At 28.3% G+C, this 22,112-nt stretch overlaps 2 protein-coding genes across 2 annotated transcripts; one reads left to right on the top strand and one right to left on the bottom strand.

Moving 5' to 3' along the window:
- The first annotated feature begins 6,255 nt into the window (after window positions 1-6,255).
- On the top strand, window positions 6,256-12,576 carry LOC132942844 (uncharacterized). Its single transcript, XM_061011501.1, has 4 exons — window positions 6,256-6,691; window positions 9,030-9,152; window positions 9,462-9,706; window positions 11,870-12,576. The coding sequence occupies exons 1-4, from the start codon at window positions 6,599-6,601 to the stop codon at window positions 12,285-12,287; spliced, it is 879 nt and encodes a 292-aa protein (XP_060867484.1). The 5' UTR covers window positions 6,256-6,598; the 3' UTR covers window positions 12,288-12,576.
- Window positions 12,577-14,195: 1,619 nt separating this feature from the next.
- Window positions 14,196-20,176, bottom strand: LOC132942843 (putative uncharacterized protein DDB_G0282499). Its single transcript, XM_061011500.1, has 6 exons — window positions 20,020-20,176; window positions 19,754-19,944; window positions 19,064-19,674; window positions 18,180-18,578; window positions 16,197-16,404; window positions 14,196-14,618 (listed from the first exon to the last, which is right to left on the bottom strand). Exons 1-6 carry the CDS (start codon window positions 20,076-20,078, stop codon window positions 14,338-14,340), a joined length of 1,749 nt encoding a protein of 582 aa, XP_060867483.1. The 5' UTR covers window positions 20,079-20,176; the 3' UTR covers window positions 14,196-14,337.
- Between the last annotated feature and the right edge of the window lie 1,936 nt (window positions 20,177-22,112).

Genomic DNA, 22,112 nt, shown 5'->3' with positions numbered 1-22,112 from the left:
ATAGTACAACCACTGAACCACGATAACTTGTTTTAACCGTGGTCATAACCATGGCGTACCTAAGAGAAATTTACTGTTGTGGGCAGGGCTTGGAAACGAAATTAAAAATACCGGTATTTTAACCGGAACCTGTTGAAAAGATTGTAACCGGAACCTTACCGAAACCCTTTTTTGATTTTCTTAGGAACCTAAACCGGAACCGATATTTGTCGGAAGATAATTTTTTGGTTTTTTTCGGTTCTAGTTTTATTTAATTATTTAGTATAACATTTTATACATCATGGATATCCCTACTAGCTTTATTATCTGTATTGCTGTAAGTCTGTAACAGATCATTGAAGTGTGACACAATTACAAACTTTAAATATACCTCAAACTAAATAGATATAAGTATCACTTATTACCCGTGATTTTTTACATTACCTTTTATGAATATGTAGGTAGGTATGCTCTTGTTTATAGAATTTATGAAAGTAAAAATATGATAATAACAATGAAAATATAGAAATTTATTTTAGATATGTTTATCTTTTCTAAAGACATCACATTTTTAAATTTCTCATTTCAAAGCAGAATATTTTTTGGAGTACCAAAAACCGAATTTTGGACAAATAGTTTATGAATTATGAGTTATACTAGCTGATCCCGTGCACTTCGTTGCTCGTTAAATGTACCAACCCTATATGACTCAAGCTTTGTTCAATTCGTTATTTACCATTCAGTGTATGGTGTTCAAAATTTATCTTAACTTTCCCGTTGCCCGGAATAAAAATTCTGATTTGCAGTAATATATTATCAGGTAGGCAATCTACCTGCGGTAGATCGCGGACCCCGTGCTGTTTGTACTTAAGTGTATGATTTAACTCTAAAGTATCAAAGTTATATCAAGTTTGTCGTATTCCACCTATGGTGGATTAATAATTAATTATAAATATATAATTATTATATAATCATTTAATACAAAATCCTAACCTAACCTAACCGTGCTAATATCAGATGAATAAAAAAAAACCAAATTTAACCATTTTTAAATTAGCCTGTCTTCTTCCCAGAGGTCTAATCTATAATCTACACACAAACATTCATTTATATATATATTTATATATAAACTAAATAATTATAATAATTGTTTGAATTATTTATTGTTTGAATGATATTTATTTTCAGCCAGCGACTATTTCTTACTAAAAAAGGTATAGGTATACAATTTACACATTTTTTTAAATTAAAATTAAAATTAAAAATTCACACAATATATCTTTATAAATTGTAGCCTATGTGTTATTCTGATGTATAAGCTATATTATTATCGTAAAGTTTCATTAAAATCCATTCTGTAGTTTTTACGTGAAAGAGTAACAAACATACTTACAAACTTTCGCGTTTATAATATTAGTAGGATATATTAAAAGTTTATAGATAACCGAAAAGGAATAGACAAAACAGGGCTACAGAGGTAGGGACCCAGTAAAATATTGGTCCACTACTCACCTGCTCATAACTTTAAGTACTAGTAACTAACTTCTCGTTCGATATACTTCGTTTTTTAGTTTTATATATCTATCTGTTAAGGTGAATGACGACATTTGGTGAATGTTGACATTCACTGCTGTTTTTGGTGAATGTGAACATTTTGAATGAGTATTAAAAATTTGCCAACAGTCACCGGTGAATGTCAACATTCGCAACGATTATCGGTGAGTGTTGACATTCACAATTGAGTTTTGGTGAATGTTAGACATTTTTAGTTAAAATTGGAGTATAGACGTTATAGTGTCATACGTTAAGATAGTAAATGTTTATAGATATGATATTGTTCACACAATATTTAATCTAACGGTGTTTAATGATCTATATAATATTATCATAGACATTTAGGCATTTAACGTTACGGTATGTATCTGTCTGCCTGTACCCACTACCTATCTCTCTCTCTCACACGCACCAAGCTTTTGCTTAGTCGCATAATTGGCGATACGTCAGTCATCGTACCTAATTTAGTAGTGATGAAAAATACGTTTATATGGACCAGTGTCGACGTATTTAATTTACCTTTCTTACACGAACGAAAAGGTAGACTGTTGTGACTGATTGAATTTGTGATACGTTCGAGTTACCTACTAATTGTTCACGTGTATAATGGAGAACATACGAGAAGTTTTTTACGAAAAATTTAACGCTATATTAAATACAAAAAAAGAAGACAACAATTTTTATTTGAGTACTGAAAAATATAACAAATGTGTTTAAGACGTTCTCAAGTTTAAGGGGAAAGTCTAACCTAACTTATGGTTAATTAATTTGTAAAAATTATTTTATCACTAGGTATTCATCTTTTTTTACAACATGTTAACATTCACCAAAAACAGATGGTGCATGTCAACATTCACCAGTGAATGTCTACATCTAAGAAGAAATTGACATTCACCAAATGTCGTCATTCACCTTAACATATCCAAATACTCCGAATAATATTCTACGCCAGTCGTCAGAATATGATATCAAAAATGTATGTTGTCGTATTTAAAAAATTAAAAACCTTGATAACAATAAAAATAGTAAAAAATCTTTTTTTATAACGACGAAGTTATTAAAAAAAATATTTTCAAAAACATTAATGGTTTTAGAAACAATATAATTAATGTTCACGTTAAATGAACAACCTGGTATATATTGTGACCTAACTAAAGATTATTTATAAAACCTAAGAAATTTTGGGTAGGTAATAAATTAATCTACCTGGAAATCAACCATGGACAGAGCATAGATTAATAACAAACAATATTGTACAAATAAATGAGCAAAATTGAAATGGTTTCAAATTTAGTTATTCATAACTATTATCTATAAATAATATAGCAAATTGGTAACGATAGGCAACATAAACGATTAAGAAAGAACAAACCGTAATCTATATAACATTTAAAAACGAATTTTTGTCTGTATATTATGATCTTTATGCATTCCTAAACGGCTGGGCCGATTTTGATGAGATTGTTAGAGAAGTTCCCTGGATGATTTAGATTTACAATTGGACCCAGTAGGTCCAACCCGGGGTAGTGTTCAAACAGGGATTTTGAGATTTATGATGGAAATTTTTGTTTATAAATAATTGTTATTGGTTATAAGAGAAATAATTAGTAGAAATTACTTAACAGTATTTTTTTTTCTATATTGGTTGCCATTGGTTAATCGAGCAGATCAGGTACAAGCATGCATCAAATCGAATTTTCGCACATTATCTACCAAGGTGGCTGAGTTGCACTTACTGCAGTAAGTCAAACCCTACTATTTTATTTTTTTACGGTCAACAAATTGCGTGGACTCAGCTAGTAGGTACCTAATAAAAATGTTATATAAATAAAATGTATTCGCTTTAAGTTGAAATGAATTGTTATGTGATTCTTTTGATATTGTATTTTGGTTTTTTTTTGTTCCATGTACCTACTTAATGTTTTTAAATAATACTTTATTGGTTGGGTGGAGGAGGTAATGGAACAGACCACGGCGGATGTGTGACACCTTTATACAAACCATAAACATAAGTGATATATAGGTACCTAATACTAAATAGATCATATTAGTCAGTATATATTATAGACATAATAACTAAATAATAATGCTTACTGGACATATTATTATTTATTATAGTTCGTCATTTTCATACGCATATTATATTATATATATAACCTATAGGTATATACATCATTATAATATAGACTATAGTTTCATACACTAATGTTATAATACTATAAAATATTTAGCACGCCAAAATGCTAGGCCTCAACATCATATCATAATGTTAACTTGAAATATCTAGAAAAAAAAATTGTGCATTTGTATTTTGAAATTTTTAGGTTTCTGGCAGAACAATTTATGAGGAACTTAGAGTTAAAATTTCAATTTTTTTTACTCAAAAACAAAAATTATATTAAAGATAAATTCAAACAAATTCGAAAAAAGTTGAAAGTGTCAAATGATTATAAATAGCACAAAAAGAGCCAACATATACTGACAGTTATATTAATATGGTATAGAAAATGCTTATATAAATATTTTCTAAAAAATTAATTTTATTTATATACATACATAAAATGTTATTCATTTTTGAGTTACAACAAAATTAAAAACAAAAACATTACTGTCGAAAAAAAAGTTGGTTTTACATGAAAATCCCTGTTTTTTCCAATTTGCTTTTCCCCCGATTTTTAAAAGTACTGCAGACATCTCACAATATATTTATATTAGTATTTTTAGATATGAAATATTTAAAAAAATATATTTTGGCTCTGCAGTTTAAATATTAAAACATTTTTAACTATTTTTATTTTTGTTTCTTATTCAAAATAGCTTAAAAATGTAATACATCGTTCCTCTGCATATACTTACCTAAGTTGTCAATTCTTACAGTTAAAAAATATCTTAAATACATGGTCACAATTTTTTTTTATGCGTAATTATTTACAATACGAAATTGGAAATTTAAATTTGTGATTTTGATAGTCGTATTATATTTACTATTCCTATTATAATTGACATACAATGATAAAAGTACAAAAATATGATTATTTTAAACGTAATTTATATGATAGCCGATAGGTATACTTAAAACCAATAAACAGAGAAAGCATATAAATACAAATATTGAAATATATATTGTATTTAGGTACCCGGGCACATACCCGATATACTCCGTCATATTATAAGCGGGCTACAACACGTTATTGGAGCATTTTATACCATGTAATGTGTGGCACGTTTGGACAAACAATTAAAGTCTATATGATAGATATGTAATTTATAATTTATTAAATGTATTATATACTTCTATCAAAATACATAGCTTCGACCCAGGCCCCAATAATTTAAATTCCTAAATGTGGTATCCTTTTTAGGGAAACCAGAGAACCATAGTGCCTAAACGTTTTGTGAATATTGAATAGGTATAATGAACAGGTGAAAATACTATTCATGCACTGTGTTGTTTTTTCCAGTTATATAAAGGTTAATACATTTGATAAAAATATTAAATACTCACCGAAAAACTAAAAGTAGGTATTTAAAACTTTTTTTTTTATTTTTGATATACCTGCCTATGGACAATATTTTACCATGTTGGAATAATTAGCTATCTGTGTGTCATAGGATATACAATTTTAAATAACGAAACAATATAATATTATTTATTTAAGAGGATTAATAATGTAGATATAACACAGAAAATTGCAGTACATTCAAAAGAATCCCTTTACTCTGTTATTTTTATTTGTAGAATAAATTCACCTATTATCAAATTTATAAAGGTAAAAATAAAATATTTTCCAAGGCCCCACGGCCATTGCACGTAGTAAACTATTTTTGATACTTTAACGAAAAATCTAATTATTAGCATTTGTGCATTTTAAAATTTACAAAAAATTTACAATTTTAAAATACTTATCACTTACTTTAACATCATAAATTAGGGCCCTCGATAATATATTCTTATCTTTAAACTTCATAATAAGTCATTAAAATTAACAGAGTAAAATGGATTCTACTGAACGTAAAATGTGCTGTTATGCCAAAACAGTTATGGTGTCATGCATATTATGTCAAACATAAACGTGTATGACGTCCTAACTACAACGTAAATAATTGAGCGATCACCCACGCCGGCGATAAATAATAATAATAATAATAATATTTTCATTATCATTTTATCATTATCTTACTACATACTGTATACCTAATCGACATGGTGAAAATGTAGGTATACCTATCTACGCTTTATCGCTGACTGCAGTCGACCGTCGCAGTATTAACTGTTGGCCTTCAATCGCGCGAGTAACTCAATTGAGCTTGTCAAGTCTGTCCAAAAAAAGGGCTCGAAAAAATAACGTATGCGTGAACCTACGGCAAATTTCCGTTCGGTAAATGCATACCCTGCAGAGTTACTATACGCGTGGAAGTCACATTGGCTACCTACGTAATGTTCGGCCTCGGATAATATTATAACCTCGTCGGAGTGTACAGTATATGTAAGTGTATTATACGCGTCACTCAGGCCATTTGGCAGAAAACCTACAGCTACCGCTGTAGCGGATCACCGCGGGACTACCCCCACCACAATATTAACGGCGGCAATAGGGTCACAGATTCCTTCCGAGGCGTGCACCACCGCCACCACCGCCACCACCTCCACCACCCCACAACAGCACACAGACACACACAGACTCACACAGACACAGACACAGACACACACAGAAACAGACACAGACACAGACACACACACACGCGCGCGCGCGCGTATATGAGTTTTGTATTTTTCGTGAACGTTGAACACTTGGGTCCGTGAACTACTGCTGCACCGTCCATTTTACATTTTACTGGTCGTCCGATACACTCGTACCTATACTACTCTATCAGCTGAACCTACTAACTAGTTTATATTAAACTTACGCCTGTACCATTTGGTATTTATCTACACCGGTTTTGTAGCCGTATATAGTAAATATAATATTTCCTGTATACCAGCGTGCGCCCAATCGTTAGATTCATCTCACGATATTATATATTATTACTTTACTACGTCGATAAAGAATACACGAGCATCACCATGAGGAGCGAAGTTCTCGAAGAAATGCCCGAAGCAATGATGGAATATTTCTGTGAACAAGTATTGAAACGCGATTGGCCGAACTGTATTCACGTGAGTATATAGTATAAAAAAAAAAAAAATAAAAATTTTTAGTGTTGTAGTTACAATCTGTAAATATATTTTTATAATATTAAGCATAAATTATGTTCATAAGGTTAATATAGAATAAGTAAAATATTATAAAATACATTTTATAAAGGCTCATTGATTTTGAGTGAGGCCATCCATTCCATTGATGGAACTTCATGAAAGATATAACTTTTAGATTTAAAATCAAAATTCATTAAGTTGATTTATTTGGTGGTGCAGTTTGCAGGATTTCCATGTAGTGTTTGGAACCTTTATATTAAAATAATATAGGTTCCCTAAATTTTAGTATAACTGTATATAAATAGGGACAAGTATATCTGTGTTAAATTACGAGTTATAATAGACATATCTATATAATGTATATTATTATATACTCATTACGAGATAATAAAGAGTATGAAAAATTAAAGTATAAATATCACGAGTTTACGATACATATTATGTATTCTATATTAAATTATTTAGTTTGGGTTGGTAAAAAGTACATCCATATGTTATAAGTAAGTATACATATTGTAGATAGGTACCTACTTATATAATAAAAAACTGATGACCAGCACACATATGTAAATGTGTATATATTAAACAGGTAAATTATTATGATGACTATAGGATTCATTTAATTTGACGTCGCGAGTTTATCATTCAGTAGTTACCACAGTTTGTATCCAAAGTTGGGCCTATATAATTTTAATTACTACTAAGTTTATATGATGACGGTGCAACGTTTTTATTGATTAGACGATGTGCCACACTGTCACACACATGCGGCACACGTGTACACAGGCAGCTTCAAATAAACTTCAGTGATTATCAAAAAAAAATAATATTATTCTGATTTTTTTTAAAATAAAAACAGCAAGTGCCTATTCTTTTTATTAGAGTAAATATATAATAATACGTATGCTCAAATTATTATTAGGTAATTTATATTTGTGTTGAATGTTTGCAAATTATTCTTTGACGACGTTTAATAGGTCGGTACCAACTTATATTTATTCTATCGCCCAATAAGTAGTGGCACTATGGTGTCTTGATACAAATTACAACTTCACATATATATCTATATATGTGTACGTGTAAATAATTATATTAATTATTTTTTAATTTAATTAAATTAGGTTTTACTTATATACTTACATAATACTTACAATATATTAATAAAGTACATCAAAGGCTCAAACTCTATATTTTATTTTCAATTTTGTACTTAATATTATTTAAATGTCATTATATAAAATAGTTCATATTTTTATTATTTTTTAATCATCTATTCGTACAATTTACTATAGTAAACACAGTGTATAGTTTACAGTGTTTACACCCAGATATTCACAGATATTTATAGATCAACATTTGAGCCACTTTATTTATAACCGGAAAAAAAATTTTAATTATAAATACATATAGTTGTAATTAGATTGTTAAATTACAGGTCCAATAAATTGTATGTAATGCATACTATATAAACAAATCGCATGGCTATATTTGATTCAAGTACTTATTTGTTAACTGTTACAAACAAGCAAAACACAATTAATACCCACTAAATAATACACAACAAAATAAATTTAAATTAATGTAAATACATTTTAAGTACATAAATTAATTTATAAGCTTCTATTCAAAGTAATATAATATATAATAAGCCCTTCTGACTAGATATAAACCAAAATCAAGTGTTTTGCATCAGTATTTATTATTTATTCGTGTAAGTACTTCGGCATAATTAGTTAATTATAATTATAATTTTGAAAGCAATAACAATAATAATTACGTTGGAAAAATTCGACTTTGAACAGTACTCTGGTAAAATAAAATAACGGTTGCTAAGATATCTTAAAATTTTAAAGTTTTAAACTGTTGTTGCCTGATGGTTGACGGTTGTTGATAGTTTTTCTTTATCGCATTAGCCTTTAGCCCGAAAAATAACGTCTTCAATGTACCTTTAGTTGCCACTAGACATATCAACGTACAAGATTACAAAACATGTAACCTACATATATAGCTTATTCTATGCCTAAATTAATTTTCGTGTATCTATTGAAATCGTTTTAAGATTATGAATCAACTGTCAAGTGCAAAGGCCATGGTTAAACTTTTTTCATTCAGTTTAACTGTCTTAGAGTATTTACTATAAATAAAAAATAAAAAAATAGATTGAACTTCCCAATTAAACTACGTAGTTAGTATGGTCTATGGTATACTCAATTGTATAATATACATAACAATAAAAAGATTATTTAATTTTAAGAACTATTTCGGAAATAATTATTAATTTATATTTTTAAATTTTCAGGCATATTATTTCATCAAAAATGCATTTCAATGGATGCGAAAAAATTCGGCATCGAGTTACAAATTATACTATATTTCTAATGACGTTGAGAATGGAACATTTATTGGGATATTATCACGACCCGTAAGTACGAATAGTAAATATATTCGTTGAATGTTAATAAGAAAAATTTCAATGTGATGACCATTTTATTTTTATACAGCAAAACTTAAAAAGTACTTATTGGTTACAAATGTTTGTTTTATAAGCTGTATAAATTGTTATGATTTTTAATGTGATCTACACTGAAGGTTCGGATGTTTTAGATTATTACACGGCCAAACATCTGATTGTTGATGTTATTTTTAAGAATCTTTTTTTAATTCTAGGATTTTTTTCATCCATGACGCTGGAAGATACATTATACGAATTGCACAGTAATATTAATTTCAGGAAGAAGAATATCCCGACGTCGTAGTTACATACACTTGCCCTGGAAACGAAGAACAATTCCGAAGGATGCTGTTTAGCACTGAGTTGATCAACTGGCAGAAGAAACCGCTGTTCCAAGCTATACCGTTCAGGATGAAGGCCATCGTGGAAACAATGATTGAGGAAAAGGGATTGAAGAGTAAACTATACTCAAATGCTGTGCTTAAGTGGATGCCAGCCGATGTGGCCGCCAGATTAGATTATGAGTAAGATATGCTATTAAACTACATACCTATATATGTATTACTGTTTAGTGTATACGATGTATACGTAATATAGTCAAACTATTTGAATTATATAATATGATCTTTGATTTCGGAACTTATTGTTAGTTACATTTTTTATATATTTGCATGAAAGCCAAAGTTCAGTTTTTAACTTGTGAGTATATATACACGATATTATTCACAATTGCGTAGGTATTTAGAATCTATAGATACTAAATACTAATATAAGTACTATACTAATGCATAGTATAATTTGGCTCGTAATTTTAATCTTTTGCGCACGTTTTTATTTATTTTTGTATTATCTATTTTGGACGTATACGTGATAAATGTTTTATCTAATATAATTATTAAGATAATAATACTATTTCATAATGGTTTGCCTAAATATGTGCACATTAAAATGTAACTGTCTTGATGCCATTGATAAAGTGGTTATAAATTGCGAAGGGACGAAAGGTACTTAGTCAATAACGTTCATTTTTATTTAAGTGATAAAAAATGTTGCAACAACTACACTGCCTACACTAAACAATTAATAAAGCGATTAATATTACAAAAACAGATATTAATTTAGCGTGAAGTGTACATGAGATCGATCTGGCCATTATATTAAATTTAATTGATTTAAAATTGAAATACGTTGTCTGATCGATCTCATGACTTCAACGCTGAATTCAAATCTGTATTGATAAATATTATAATTTATCAATACAGATTTGAATTCATAAATTATAATATTTATCAATACAATAATTTTACTTATTAACTCGAAATGGGTAGTTTTTACTTTTAAGTATGTTGCACATTCGAAAGACAGTGACAACAAACATCTGAACCCAGTCCAAAACTTTCATGTGCAGTTATTAATTTCACTGGTATTATATGTACTAGGTTTTTGAAACTTTTTAAATATTTAATTAAAAGATTTTCCATAATTTATATTTGTCTATAATATTGTAGTTTTTTATTTTGTTGCTAAAATTGTATAGTAAATAAGGCTACAATAAATGCACAGCAATAATTCAACCTGTAAACTACACGTATAACACATAAAAAATTAATATTTTTTATATATCTAGCGTGTTAAGACAGCAATCATTTTTTCCTTTAATCAACACGAGTACACCTATTTAAATGAAATGTGAAATATTAGCGAATGGATAGAAACAATTAAATACTAAAGTATTGTTGTTGAATATTTCTAAAGTTATATTAACAAATAACATTTATAAGAGTTCCTAACTACAATATTATAAACATAATGGGCTTAGATTAAACAAGCCGTTACATAAATTCTAAGATCGTGATAATATTAATAGGTAGTCCGTGATTCTAATTTAATAGTAATAAAACCATTTTCTATTTTTCTATAAATTATATTATCTTTGAATATTAACCAACTTAACTTGATGCGCTTAAAATCACTTAAATATGAGTATTCTTTAATTTTCGTACCTAGTTGGAATAAAACCCATGAAATACGGACAGTCAATTTATACGAAGGTTCAATAATTATTGAATTTATATTTTGAAACTTATAAATTATAATCTATGTATTATATTTTAACAATTATCGAAACTTCATAGGTCATTGATTAATAATCTGGGATGGGTATGACTCTGGTATTACGCTTTTTTAATAAAATTATATTCAATATTGTGTATAATAAAAAAATAAAAATGCAAAATAATATGTGAAATACAAATTTATGGTAAGAAAATCCCCAAATTATGTATATTAAACAGCTTTATCTGTTAAATGTTTGTGTCTAGGCGATATGTCTTTGTGTTTTGTGAAAAAAATATGTACCTATAAATGCTTAATTTCTGAGTTCTGGTTATAAATTGTGATTTATAATAGTTATAAATTATAATTAATATTTATTGAGAGTATTTAATTGACGCAAGGTCATTTTAACAATCCGTTAAATTATGTTTAATAGCCAACGCATTGTAATTCAAGATAAGATAAAAAAAACTTATACATTTCTTTTACAGAATATAAAAAAAAAACAATAAGTATTATATAAAAAGAGGAAACTTATTAGATTTTTAAAAATAAAAAATGTACCTTATTATAATATGAATTTTAATTTCTCGGTTCAAATTCGGTTATCTATAAATTATTTTTGTTTCTAGGATTCCAGAAGATGTTTTTATTGACCAATTGAGCGTGGATCATATAGACTTTATTTATTCGCTATGGACTCACAGCGACGTTTACCCCAAGTCCGACCTTTGGGATACAGTAAGGCTCAACATTGGTTTAGGTGTATTCAACCGGCATAATGGAGAGCTATTGGCGTGGGCCATGTGTGGCAGTTACGGAGGTCTTAGTACTTTGATAGTTCAGCCAGATTACAGAGGACGTGGATTTGGTAAGCTGATTGTGTTGGCAGTGACAAAGGTAATGGGTGAGAATGGCGTCTCTCCTCATGCACTTATCAATGAAAAGAACAAAGTTTCATTGGGCTTGTTTAAGAACGTTGGCTATGTTAAACATTCAACGCCATTACCATACGTAGTAGTCGAAGACCCGGATACCTCTGGGCCATAAATACCGGGACAATTACCTTGGCATTTACCCCAACGATTGGATTCAAAACTATATACTATTCATTTAATGAAACGTTCGAATTTCGCTAAGTAAGAAGAGATCACCATAGCGGAAACAATGACGATCTATGCAGAAACTGCTAAAATTATAAAGATTAAAGAATAATGAAAATCATTTTTTTTTTTTTTTTTTAATGAAAATAAATTAATTTCATATTAAATCTGTAAATATCCCATAATACGGATAACCTAATACATTATACTATTATAGTAATATGTACAATTTAAAAGTGTTAAACACTATCGTGGTTATTTCATAAGACATATTTAAAAACAAATTTATTTATAATTATTATTTATAAGATTACATAATAGAATTTATCTAAAGTATAAATTTATATTTTTAATTATTCATATACAATGGGACTTGTTTATTTTAAATGTCTTCAGAGTTGTTGTGTTGATTACGGTACGAAGAATAAATAAAAACAAAAATATCAGGATGTGATTCCCTTTTTTCACTCATGAACATTATCCTCTAATGTTCATGATTTCACTATAATATAATAATATTTATTAATAACCTAAATCTAGGGTAGACATTTTACGGCGTCAAATCTAATATCGCCAAGTACCCATGAGTTCCTGATTCAAACATCTATAAGAAATAGATTATCATCTCGTACCGATGTTATTAAGTTGTCTAAACGTAATGGAAAATAGTATAAATATATGTGTGTATTATTTGGTTATATAATGTTTGAGGTCGATTACGCTCAAGAACTTCTCATACAGGCGACTACTACGGTTTTTTTTTGGGGGGGGGGGGGGATACCTATGTCACAAGTATTTTAAAATTGACTGTCCTGTATTGATAGCTATTTAGATTATATTTTATTTAAATCTATTTTTTAGTATTTGTGTACCTATATAAATTCTAAACAAAACATTATTCGATTTTTGTTATCCAAAACTAAATTCCTGTGTGAGCCACTTATATATAGGTAGTAACTATAGTAACTTACTATTGTAATTTAAAAGTATTGAAAAAAGAAGCTAACCAAACCATCTGAGTCTCAACGATACTTCCGTCTATTCTTATAACTTTTATTGAAATCGGTCCGATAGTAACTGCAGAGATAAGCGCATTCAAACATGCAAACTCTTTAGCTTTATAATTTTAGTATAGATATACAATCGACATACAATACGTCAATTATGCAATAATATTTCACTTTTGTACCCCCAGAGGACCATCTAGATTCACTTCCTACCAGAATACATATTGAAGTTAAAAATTGAATCTTTTTTCTACCATAAAAATGATATCCAGACCAAAAAAAACAAAACACCATTGTACAATTAATACGTTGAGCTCCGCTCAGAATCTAAAATGTATCTATTATCAAAGCGTATTGACTAATACAAATATACATTTATAGGCTAGATTTAAATATCGTTGAATGAATTATAATAAAAATTCTCACAATACTGATTTTAAACTTCCATTTATGGAATTGAAAAATGTTTTGGGTTCTATGTAGTTGTTATAGTTAATTAAACCATTTATCTAATACATAATTTAAATTAAAAATTCAATGTGTGTGTAACATAGGGTCAAAGTGTTACTCAGGCAACACCTTAAATATGGGTAAGTGAGCATTGATAGAAGAAAAATAGGAAATTTTATAGGTCAGTAAAACAGTATTATGAGAGGTAGTTTTTTACTACCCATTTTGATACGTACCAATTTTTTTTATGATACACGCCACTGGTACCTACTGATTAGTGATAAATGATTACGTTATAAATACTTATGAGTTATGAAGTTATTTAGATTTTAAATAACTCTGATATTCTGACAACTAACAACACAATATTTTGTATTGTTTAATAATAAACTAAAGTATAAATATTCACAATTTATAATTTTAAATAAATGCATTTAAATTGGTATTATATATTTTAATAATATTATAATATGTATAATTCTGGTTCCAACTATTTTAGAAAGTTTCCGTTGCTGTTAGATATAGGTATACCTAACAATTCTAATTGTAATATGGCTCGTAATGCCATTCTGATTCTGATGGAGGTATTGAACTCGAAGACCAACTAATTGATTTTGGTTCCGATTTCGTTTGTGAATTATGTGATTCCACCGCATCTTCAATGTCTTCTTGTTTGATTTCGGGTAAATTTTCATGGAAAAAACCTCTCACATTTCCGATGGGATCGTAGTTTGCCACAACATTGTATGTACCATCCGAATTTTTTGAAACACCAACACCCATTTTAGTTGATGATTTCCATAGTAATTGTGTCATATGATCTAAAATTTAAAAATAATACCTAAGTTATCTGTGTATTTTTTTCTTAAAGACCTTATCAACTGAAACATTTAATCACGGACACTCGCCACACGCTCACACATGGTGTTTAATTTTACGAAAATTGGGTAAACTAAGGTTATAATATAGACTATAGAGGTACAAAAATCGCTGGGGAGCTAAACTGCATTTATTCCCAAATTTTAATTTTTTACGTATCTAACTATTTAACAAGTTGTGGGACAGTAATTTTTTCGATAAAAAAATGTTGGTATAATTATAGTTAATCGAAGTTTTCAGTTCATATTATTATAATCCATAAATACTCATTATGCTACTTTTTTCATTAGCTTTACTGTTGCAAAAAAAAGTGATGCCCGCGTTACCACTCGCTCGCTGCGCTGCGCTCGGACAAAAAAATCGAAAATATATATAATTGTATTGATACTTATAGAAAAAAAACTAAAAAAATTGGAAAATGACAATGTCCGTAAACAGCTCAAAAAGGGTCAAGTTATTTTCAAAATTTTATCGTGTATAGAAAATGCTAATATAAACATTCAGTGAAATTTTCAAGTATCTACAGTCATATATATCACTACGTTTTTTAATTACAACAAAATAAGAAAATCGTTACATGAGAAATCGAGTAAATATTAAATGTTGTAAAAATATGAATTTCAAACGCTTATAAAAAAGTAATTTGACTTTCTTGTAGACATTTTTTTTTTTTGATAAAAGTAGACAAACTTATGAGGAATCTTGTATTACACTCTCAAATCGTAGATTTAAAAAAAAAAATTTTCATGAATTTCTAACTCAAAATAATTTGCAAATTTTCGTCATTTTTACGTATTTTGTCAATATTTGATACAATATTTATTAGATGCTTATAAAAAAAACTGTGACTATGGATTTTAATTTTTTTTCATCTGCCTTTGAAACAATATACTAGGAGCCTCCTATTAAATTTTGAAGATTTTTTAACCAACAAATAAAATTGTATTGATATTTGTAGAAAAAAAAACTAAAAAAATTGGAAATTGAAAATGTATGTAAACAGCTCAAAATAAGTCAACATATTTGGAAAACGTTATGCTGTATAGAAAATGCTAATATAAACAACCAGTAAAAATTTCATATATATACGTTCATTTGTTTCAGAGTTACCTACACCAAAAACCAAAATCTATTTTGTGGAAAACCGATTTTACGTAAAGATTCCCGTTTTTCCTTAATTTTTATGTTGTTTTTCCAGGCGCTATTGAAAACTATTGGGAATTTAAAAATTTATCTCTCCAATGCACCAACAATATTCACTCTCCCATCGAAAAAGATACTGTTGAAGAAATTCGAAGCAGTTTTACTGCCCCATACCGTGATGACAGGCACAAAAATTAAAAAAATTTTAAAAATTAAAAAAAACACACATCATTGTATTATCAATACATTCATCGCTCGGCTCAGAATCAAAAACAAATCGTTTAAAAAAAAAAAAATTGAAAATCGTAAGGGGGTCGGTAAAGTGCATTTGTTCCAAAAACATATATCTGTAAGTTATTTTCAAATTAATTACTTACGTGTTGCAATATTGTTATCCAATTCAGTTTCTTCGTCAGCGATGTTGAACTTAGTTATTTCATTATACCATGAATCGACCGCTTGTTCACCTAAATTATTGAAATTTAGACTTAAGAACAGATTTTCTCCGTATACGTTATTTTTTCTATGATCAAATATTTGCAATTTCACCATTTGATTAGCCCAGTCTTGAGCACAGTTATTCAACTAAAATAAAATATATATTATTTTAAGATTATGAAAAATACAGAATAAAGAAAAGTGTCATAAAAAAGGTAAATTTTTGTTTGAATAATTAATTGTCATTTAAAAATTGTATACTGGCCTCTCTCGAATCTTTATAACCAATATGCAGATATAATGGAAAGATAATAATAAATGTTTAAAAAACATACACAAATACCGTGACATATTAAACATGGATATTTAAGTTTTATTCGATGGATAACAATAAAAGAAGTTTTTTTTATAAACTTGTCATTAATTAATGGATTGATTTTTTTAAATTGTTTCTGTTTTTAGTTAGGTTCTACCAATATCTTTAGTCTAATATATATATAATTTATCATTGGTTTTAAAGAGCTTGAACATTGGGAAATAAAATATATATGATATAGTTATATTGTAATACCTATAACTTACATAATAATGTATTCACTATAAATTATGTAATATGTATAAATACTCTGTTATACATAATGTGTTAATTATTCTTTGCAAATATGATACGTTTACAACTTGAAAGGTTGCAACACCCGCAGATGTCATAAGATGTAATTTCTAAAAAGTTATTTCTTTAGTTAGATTACTGAAATTATTGTTATAACTAATGCATAGTTGGTTGATGCTATACATGTTGCTCTCACTGTAGTTTAGGCTAACCCATAGACCACAATGCTAAATACTAATATTCTGGGTACGTCACTTTTTAATGTACTAACAAACCACAATAACTATGAGATAACTACTTGAAAACTGAACTCATAAAAATGGTGTACCTGAATGGCCTATCCATTACGCCTTGTAATTATAATTTGTTTTATATAAATATTCATATAAGAACATAAACGTCGTCTTATATGGTAGGTATTATTGTATTAAGTACTGGAAATATTGACTAAATAGTTGTACAATAAAAATAAAATAGTGTGTACAGTATTAAAATGAAATTGATTAAACCAAAATAATGAACGTTTTTATAAATATAAAAATCAATAAGCCTTTTTTTATGCGTGGTATTATTATAGGGGTCAAAATGGCCGCACTAAATTCGAGAAAATATCGAGAAATGCACGCTTATGGCTTTAATCTCCCTCCCATATCTTGAGGGGTTTATGTTGACTATTACATTATTATGTTTGTAAGTTGTAACTATACTGCAGAATACGAGTAATCGTATTTCAACTGTGTGTCCCGTCGTCCTGACGAAATTTATAAATTTATATTAACACATTTTATCCTGTTTTGTCAAGTCCATCCCTATACGGGATATATCAATCCCGTTTTTTCCCTTACTTTCAAAACTTCTGAGACTTATTTTATGATAAAATCATTTTATTTTTGATATTTTTGAAAATTGTTAAAATATTAGAATTTATAGGTTATTACTAATTTATCGCTTTTCAGTGGTACCTATTTTTGGATTCTTGTCTTGACCATTTTAGCGGGTATATGTACTTGTAAAATATAAAATTAATAAAACATAAAAAAAAATTAATACTATAAATACACCAGAGCACCAAGTAATCGTTGGTACCGATATAGCAAAGCTGCTTGCTCCTTAATTAATAAAATTTTTTGTTTAACCAGAATGTGTTAATGCGTTATTTTTTTTGATAAAGATCCAAAAATTCACCCGGGTTTATTAATATATTAATATTCGTTATTTCCAATACTTATTTTAGTTTATAGACCTATGGTTATATGTATTTATTTCAGAATTGTATATTGAATACATTGAGTCAATGTAACAGTCCACTTACCTGATCATCCAAAGTAAATGGTTCAAGCTCATATTTTTCTCTATACAAATTAGATTTTTGAAGGACTTGATTTCGGATTTCATTAACTTCGTCTTCACTCACACCCATAGGATTGGAGTGAGGGTAATTTATTGGTTTTCTTTTTTGTGGCATAACATATGACCCTATACCATTACTCGAACCAATGGAGGGAATGATTGTCGAATATCTCATTGAACCCAATCGCATAATTGTTGGTTTTCCCGTTTCCTGAAAATCGCCCATATCACCCCCCAAGTTATTGGATGAGCTATGACCAAATGACTTGAATTTTAACATAATATCGTTCAGACTATTGTCTCCATTACTGAAAGTTTTGAACATCGGATTATTTGGTTGTTGCTTAGTTTTCATATTTTTCTATAATTTAAAAAATGTATAAATTATTATTGTTACAATGGTTGATAATACATAATTATAATATATAATACACTATACAGGATACATAATATTTATTCACCTAGCTCGTAGACTTCTTTAGAGATTAATAATGCTTAATTTTTTCAGACTTAGGCATCATTTTTTAGTATTGTTATAAGCATTCAATTTAAAATATTTTATTCATTGGGTAGATGAACACATTTAATTTAATTTAAGAAAGTAGCCATGATTAAACATATTTTACTATGGCGCAGCATAGTTGAATTTTCTCGAAAAAAATTACTAGCAGTCTGCCCAAGTCTATAGTCGTGCTCTTAATTAAATCGTAATCGGTATGAACCCTAATGTCATACCAATAATCATAATACTATTAATACTATCACAAAAAACTAAAAACTGTAGACAATATTTTATTATGCAACTTTTAAATGTAATGTAACTTGTATTTAATCTAAATTACTTACGAAATAGTCGTCAATACTACATTCCTCCCCGTCCTGTAGCATACGACAATCACCTCCTATACAACATTTTCTAAATTGTTTGAAAACAATATGTTGTTCATTTAATGGTTTTTTTATAGAATTCATCCTCATACTCGAGTTATCATTATCAACACTGATTTGTTGACTATTATCTTCATTAGAAGATGAGGACAAAGTTTTTTGTCGTACCATATGCCTTGGTAATGGAATAATTTTTGTTTTTGATGAGTTTGGAAAGTTTTGAAAATCTGAAGTTAAACTATTTTGTCTTTTCCTGATGTTTAGATTTTCTAAAGTCTTATCATTCTGATTGTTTATATCGTATAGACCGTTCAGAGGTTTACTATTTAGAACTCCTGAAGTCATACTATTTTGTCTATCAATTCCATTGTTTCTATTGTGTACACCACTTAGAGATTTATTATTTAGGAAATTAGAACTCATACTATTTTGTATTTGTCTGTTATTTAGATCGTCTGAATCCATATCATTTGGTTGTTGTTCATAATATTTACCACTCAAAGATTTACTATTTAGACCTAATCCGCGATTTCTTCCATACCCTGAGGAATTGTTCAAACTAAATGATTCTAAAACAAAAATAAATAAATATTGATGATAATATATATAAAAATATGTATGATAAAATGTTTTTAAGTTGTATGTTACTCCTCAAAGAAGATGACGGTGATAATGATGTTGCTGCTGATTCTGATGTTGCTGCTGCATCTGCTACCTCTCCATTTGCTTCTGCTCCTGTTGTTGATGATGATGACGATGATGAAACATATGGATCGTTATCGCTAGAAATCCTACGCGAAGGCAATCTTATATGCTTAACTATATGATGATTTCCATACCTAAACAATACATTTCAATTATTTAGTATTCTTTGATTGATATATTTTAATCAAACATTACTATTGAATACTTACGATTCATATATTAAGCACAAAACTAGTAAAAGTAAACTGAAATAAATTGTTTTAGCCATTTTATAAATTACAAAGTGTGAGTGAGTAAAAACAAGATATTATCGCCATGAGATCATTTCCAAAAACCACTAACCTAAATATCAACACGAGTTGACTTAAATCCATACCTCCTAAATCATTTAAAATGTATTTACCTCAAATACCTAGTGCATGTAATTATTGTTATTGATAATAAAACAATACAGTAAAATATTTTTCATTTAACCAAACAACAAAATTAAAATAATTAGTCACAAGTTGAATGGTAGACATTTTACCAATTATTTAGATATATATACGTATTATACGTATTACCTACTTTCAATATTTCTATTTTTAGAGTTTTTGTAACATAAAACAATTAATGCAATGCTTTTGTTGAACAATAAATTGTATTATTTTTACATAACTGAAAATTGTTGTATCCAATAATGACTCATAAACCCAATTATTGATGCCATATGTCAACATATGGATGAAAAGTCAACTATTCACATCTGCGTATTATTAACTGGCATAGCTTTAGGTATATTATTAGTTTTACCTACCTAATATTACTTAATCATGACGTTAATCATGTATAATTAATAAGGGTAACTATTAGATCATTGCACGATATATATTTTAGATTCTGAGGGGATCGATCAATGTATTGATTTTACAATGATATGTGTTTTTTTCCGACTTTCATCACTCATCACCTATTGAAGCAGTAAAAATATTCCATTTTCAACTTTTATGGATGGTTTCTGGTAGAAAATGGATCTAAATCTGCAGGTTGCTACTTTGGGTGGTCAGAAGTAAAAAAATCCTACTTTTCAAAATAACCGAAACTAACAAAAAAAAAAATTGATGAAAAATGGGAACTTTTACGTAAAACTAGTATTTGACGAAGTCAATTTTCATTTTTTTGGTTTACCTAATCCAAAAACAAATCTCCTTAGATACATTAAATTGTCACCATTTATTTATTCTATAATTTTCTACACATGCTATAATTTTAATAAAAATGAAAAAATATTAATAAATAAATTAAAAATAAAATTAAAATAATTATTTTTGTGCTGTATAGGTAATAGGCATTTGACATTTTCAAGTTAAGGGGTATGCATACTGACCGTTTCTAAGGAGTTCAATATAGGCAATTTTCTATTAATGTGCATGCGGGTCATGTAAATGTGTGCGTAGTAAGTGATCATTAGTGTGAGTGACTGTGTGTAAATAAATAGCGAAGCGCACCCGCACCCGCACGCACATGTCAGTAACAGCATTTTACACGCTATATTACAAATGTGAATTTTAGTGAAACACTGAAACTTAGTTTCGTATTTCCAATAATATAGCTTACTGAGTGACATTACAGTATGAACACCTATTATACAAATTGAAGAGAAGAAGTTTATCTAGGCTTATATAGGAGTCGATTTTCGATATTTTATTTTCAAAGTCCAATATTTAACTCTAAAAACTTGTGATATTTTACTTTTTCAATTTGAATTATTGAGTTTAGTAATTAAAATCTTTAAAATTGACTTTTATACAGGCATAAATTAACTTCTCTTCTACAATATTGATAATAGGTGTATTTACTCTCAAACCGCTCAATAAACCATATTATTGGAAATACAAAAGTACATTTTCATAGAATTTTTCAATGCTATTCTAACCCTTTAATACAAAATTTCTCATAAGTTTTACTAATAATAAAAATATTGGAAATACAAAGAAACAATTTTTTTATAAGCTTTTGGTTTTAAAATTGTTATGTCAAAATTACGAACATTTGTAAAATATTTCTAGTAACATGATATTTTAATACTTATATAAATTTCTCATAGGTTGTTCACAGCAACTTAAACAAAAATAAATTGGCCACGCACTATTATTAACTTTTACTCATTTATAAAAGTGCTATAGATTTTCGTGAGTGATTTTCTGTTTGAAATCATAAAATATTTTGAACAGAAATCAGAGTATTGAGTATAAGGTATATCCAAAGACCAAAAATGGTCAAGATTTAGTTAAAAATGTTCATATTTCTTCAGCGTTATTTT

Source organism: Metopolophium dirhodum, chromosome 4 (genome assembly GCF_019925205.1).
Source record: "Metopolophium dirhodum isolate CAU chromosome 4, ASM1992520v1, whole genome shotgun sequence".
Taxonomy (NCBI): domain Eukaryota; kingdom Metazoa; phylum Arthropoda; class Insecta; order Hemiptera; family Aphididae; genus Metopolophium; species Metopolophium dirhodum.
The sequence above is the reverse complement of the archived record's forward strand: the minus strand, read 5'-3'. Positions and strand labels throughout refer to the sequence as shown.